Below are 4,889 nucleotides of genomic sequence, written 5' to 3'. Positions count from 1 at the left end.
AGAGAAACAATGATTTTGGAAGGGAATGGGACTTACTAGTACACCCTTTGAACCAAATCTGTAAGCACATTTATTTTCACATCTCATTTGGTTATTAGTATAATAATATAGGAATGAGTAAAATTTTTTTTGTACAAAATATATATATATTTCAAAATAAGAAATTTTTTTTCTTAAAACAAGATATGTGAGTGGTTAAATATTATCAATTAAAATTATTTATTACTAATTCGTATATTAAAACAAACAAAAAAAAATTACTTGTAGCATGGAATTTTTCTTTTTTTGCCAAAAGACACTCGTATTTTATTGCTTACCGAATTTTATTATTTTATTCAACGTATAATTAATTTTAATTTTTATCATATAAAAGTAAATATTTTATATTTAAAATAGTAAAATAATTTAAAATTTCTTGAATATATATATTTAAAAATATTTATGAAAAAGACTTCAAAATTTTGTCAAATAATATTCAAAAGCCATAAAATAATGTTTATTTTATTAAAATAAATAAAAAAATGAAAAAAAAAAGAACAGAGAACTAAGCTAATTATGATCAACAATTCAAAAAATCCAAAAAAACTTGATGAAACCAAACTGATATCACCCTACATTTGAAAGCATTCAAATGATGCTGTTGCCATTGGATCTGCACAAAGCCTGTCAAAACAAGCACTTATTTTTTACATCACAATTTTCCATCAAAACCTGTGGCACTAGCACAGATATTTGAATGATGAAAAAGGGGGATCCAGGTAGCTGTAAAATGGTTATACCCAGGGCTCTAACTAAACCATTGGTTTTTTCTGACTGACGGAGGGTATAAATAAACCACTTGGTCAATTCGGTTGAACAACAACATGCTGCAAAGACAGATTTCAGGCAAAGTTAATAGAAAATTATAATGGAAATATTATACTTCTGGTGAAAATGAAAAAAGGGAATCAATTACTCAGTTACCTTAATCTGGGTCCTGTTATAAGTGTAAGTGATGTGAACTAAGCCATCACTAGCCTGGATAACAGCAGGATATGAGAATTCCATTCCTTGAGTTTCTTCCAATGTCAAGCTGTCCTGCCATGAATCACCATCATCTTTGAACAGGGAAACTTTAAGTACACCCCTTGAGATTGTATGATAAGCAAGTAACAGACGACCGTCTCTCAGCTTCACCCCGTCGATACCTGATCAACAATGTTGAAGGTATTTTGTAAACAATCGAAATCAGAATGGTTCAAATTTTCCATTAATACCAACCTGAGTTTGGGTTGGGAAGTTCAGTAGGTATGGCATAACCCCAACCCTGTCCACCATCAAATGATTCTGCCATACAAACTCTACTAATGTTGTTAAAAGATCGCATTAAAAGACGCAAGTTCCCTTTTGCAGTTAGGTAAGGAACTGGTTGAATCACACTGAGGACTTGGCTTTTAACATATATAGGGCCATATTTCTTCCAGGTTCTTCCAGAATCCGGCGTCACCTGTTCCATGCCATATACAAAACTTGTCAATACATAATAAGGACTCTTAACTGCTAATGTAGTTGAAATCCTCATTACAACCTCGGCCCAGGCCCCCCAAGAATTCCAACTCTCCACCGATGATCCAAACAGCAAACTCCCATTCCGCAACAACAGAGGCTGCAGATGAGGGAATGGAACACGTAAGAGTTTTTCATACCACAGTAAATTGGAATGTAGGTCATACTTATAGCAATAATAATCAGACCTTGTTCTTAGATGGTCCTAGTATGCCTGGAGGAAGCTGCTCTCTTTGTGTCCAAGTAACACCTTTATCATATGATCGTTTCATGCAGCCACTCCACCTGGATTTTACTAAGCCAACAGTGAGAAAAAGGCAAGAAAATGTTGCAAATGATTCATTGCTTGCGACTAAAGTTACATATCATGATGACATGTGCTGTAGAATATTGATACCTGAAGTGAAGAATGTCAAATTATATTTCAGAAACAAAAAAACCAGCGTTTTCAATGCTACACTACTCAAAATTGAATCTTAAATGTTCAAAAGTTGGAGGACTAACAATTCAACAACAACTAAAATCTTCAACAAAAGAGCATTTTTGTTACAGAATCTAAATTATAACATTATATTTGAATATTTCTGGTCAACTAAATCACACCAGCAAGTCACTTATATGTTATCCACTTCACCATGTAGGAGACCTAAACTTTTAAGTATTTCTTTCCTCTGGGCTCCGACCAGCCAAACTTTTAGTAGCTTCAGTTGCTAATTTTCAGCAGATCTGTCATGGCATGGCATGGCAAGGATTCACACCAACCCATGCAGGGAAAATCCTATAAAGCTCATCTAGATCTTGATAATGCAATAAAATGAGTTAACTTAGCGGTGTTAACAAACTTATGTAAATATGTATTCAAGCAAAAACAGAAACTGAAGCTTAGAGAATTACTTTTGAACATCCAGGCCTACTTTATAGAATAATAACAACTCATCTGATGGAAGCTTAAATAGTACAGGGTTCCACATTGGAACATTAGGTTCTTCATCCATAACAATAGGTGTATACCAGCGGCCACCCTGCCAAATTTTTGTAAACACATAAAAATTCTTAAAATAATCCAAATAGCATCAAACCACCAATACGCTAGTAAGAAGCACATGTAGAAAGTGGAAGGGGCCTTGGAACCATAGTCTGCAGCCAAATTTTGACATCAGGTGCTCCTTCAGACGTCCCTCCATAATAAGCAACTAAGAAGGGACCTTTACTAACCTGCATATGTATTAAATTAATAGCAAAAGTATAATGAGACGATGAGGACAATTGAAAACTACAAAGTAACAAAAACACAAGATCATTTTGAACTGCACAACCTCAACAATGGTAGAGGCACGACAACTGTTGAATGGGGCTGAACCGGCAGGAAATGTGAACTCCTCTTTCAACGGCCCTTTGATGGGAAGGTGTCTCTTCTTATGTAAACTCTCAGGACTTGAAGTTGTACCCTTTGTGTATCTGCACATAATTTTCAGGTCTTCTTTGGGGTTCAATGAGAATACATGAAAGGCTTAATATTGATTGTTCTAATTTATAAGAAACTATTTCCTAGATTCAAGTCCCATCCGCTTCACACGCTCAAGAAACAAGGAAACTTACACTATTTACATAAGCTTCCTGTAGCGACCTAAAAATTCTAGGCACGGGCGCTAGTCGAATTGACTATTGAAAATTTGAAAACAGAGTCTCGATTTTTTCTTTTGCGAAAGAAGAGTCGCCACCGATCCTTTTTCTTTAGGTGTGATCGAACACCTACAAAATTCTCTTTTTAGAAGAAAAATTTATTTTCAAACTTTTCTAAAAAAGGTAATTTTGGGTCTACGTTAAAATCTAGAGAAAATTAGAGTTCGGGAGTCGGTTACGCGCGAGGAAGGTATTAGCACCTTTGGGACGCCCAAAATTGGTATCTCGTTAAGCGCGTGTTGTCTTAATTTTAAAAATACGAGTTCAATTTAATATTTAATCATGATCCGATTGAAACACGATAATAATTTTTGAAAACACTAATTTTTCGATTTTTTCTTAAAGACGTATCGTATTTAACACGAACCAGTGATATTCACTCAACATAGCGATGAAATCATCGAATTAGCATCAAATCGATTCAATTTAATATTTAATCGTGATTCTATTACAACAAGAGAAAAAAATTATTTTTATTTTTTTTAAAAAAACACGAGAATTTTTGAATATTTTTGGCTTTTTTTTAAAAGGGCATCTCGTATTTAACATGAGTCATCGATATTCACCCAACATAACGATGAATTCTATGACTTAATATTAAATCAGTTCGTTGCCTTATGCATTACAATGATTTTTCTATTCTAAAAAATGAAATCATTTAAATTTAAAATTATAAAATGAAATAAGCAAAATAATATTTCATGAATACCATGAAAATGCTAATTGAATTAAAATGGGATAATATTCAAGTATTTAAATTAAAAAGATTAAGAATTTACCAAAAGCCCAAAGTTATGGGTTTGATGAATGATCCCTTTTCCTTTTTCTTTCTTTTTTTTTTCTCTTTTTTTTTGCTGGATTGGCCTGTTGGGCTGCTGGGCGAAACATGCCTGGTGCTGTGGGCCTGCTGGGCCTGCTGTTGCGCTGCTGGGCCTTTGCTGGAATGGGCTGCTGCCTGTTTTTTTGTTGCAGCAGTTTTTTTGGGCTTGCTGTTTGGGCCTAATCTGCTAATCTGTTGGGCACTGGTCTACTGGGTGAATCGGGTCCGGTGCGGGTCGGGTTGGGTCGATTTGACCTGACTGTTAATTAATTTTTTCTTTTTCCTTTTTCCTTTTTTTCCCTTTTTTCTTCCTTCTTCTTTCTTTTTTTCTCCTTCTTTCTTTCTTCTCTTTTCTTTCTTTCTTTCTTCCCTGTTCAGCCCTTTCCACTGCTTTTGTCGACGATACCTTGCTGCCCAGCGATACGACGGGCACGGTGGTACTCCTCCTTCTCCCATTTCTTTTCTTTTTTCCTTTGTTTTTTTCTTTTTTTCCTTGCTATTTTTTTCTTGCTGTTTTTTTCTTTTATCACTTCTTGGTTGCTTTGTTAGGTGTTGGGACGGTAGTGATGCGGCGGTGGTACGATGGCTCGAGATCGACGACGGCGGTGGGCTTTTTTTGCTGCATTTTTTTATTATCTTTTTTCTTACTTTTTTGGTTGCTTGTTGCTTGTTATGTTTGATTTGTTTTTTTTTCGGTAATGGTGGATGATGAGGGTGGAAGGGCCGTGGGTGTGATGGTTTTTGGGAGAGCGACGAGGGTATAGGTGGAGATTGGTTTTAGTTGTGCGGCCGTAGGAGACCAAGGGTCGATGAGTGTGGGTTCAGGTTTGAAGGTGGCGAG

At 35.4% G+C, this 4,889-nt stretch overlaps 1 protein-coding gene across 1 annotated transcript; it reads right to left on the bottom strand.

Moving 5' to 3' along the window:
- Positions 1–590: 590 nt before the first annotated feature.
- Positions 591–2,086, bottom strand: LOC107898303 (uncharacterized). Its single transcript, XM_041090681.1, has 6 exons — positions 1,943–2,086; positions 1,734–1,830; positions 1,568–1,645; positions 1,261–1,486; positions 964–1,187; positions 591–866 (listed from the first exon to the last, which is right to left on the bottom strand). The coding sequence occupies exons 2-6, from the start codon at positions 1,815–1,817 to the stop codon at positions 843–845; spliced, it is 636 nt and encodes a 211-aa protein (XP_040946615.1). The 5' UTR covers positions 1,818–1,830; positions 1,943–2,086; the 3' UTR covers positions 591–842.
- Between the last annotated feature and the right edge of the window lie 2,803 nt (positions 2,087–4,889).

Source organism: Gossypium hirsutum, chromosome D04 (genome assembly GCF_007990345.1).
Source record: "Gossypium hirsutum isolate 1008001.06 chromosome D04, Gossypium_hirsutum_v2.1, whole genome shotgun sequence".
Taxonomy (NCBI): Eukaryota; Viridiplantae; Streptophyta; class Magnoliopsida; order Malvales; family Malvaceae; genus Gossypium; species Gossypium hirsutum.
This window is presented reverse-complemented; position numbering and strand designations above follow the sequence as displayed.

Coding starts and splice junctions, on each gene's coding strand:
- LOC107898303 (XM_041090681.1), bottom strand. CDS start 1,817: ATGAAACGATCATATGATAAAGGTGTTACTTGGACACAAAGAGAGCAG. Junction 1,487..1,567: donor CTTGGGGGGCCTGGGCCGAG/GTTGTAATGAGG, acceptor GGCATGGAACAG/GTGACGCCGGATTCTGGAAG. Junction 867..963: donor ATAACAGGACCCAGATTAAG/GTAACTGAGTAA, acceptor CTGTCTTTGCAG/CATGTTGTTGTTCAACCGAA.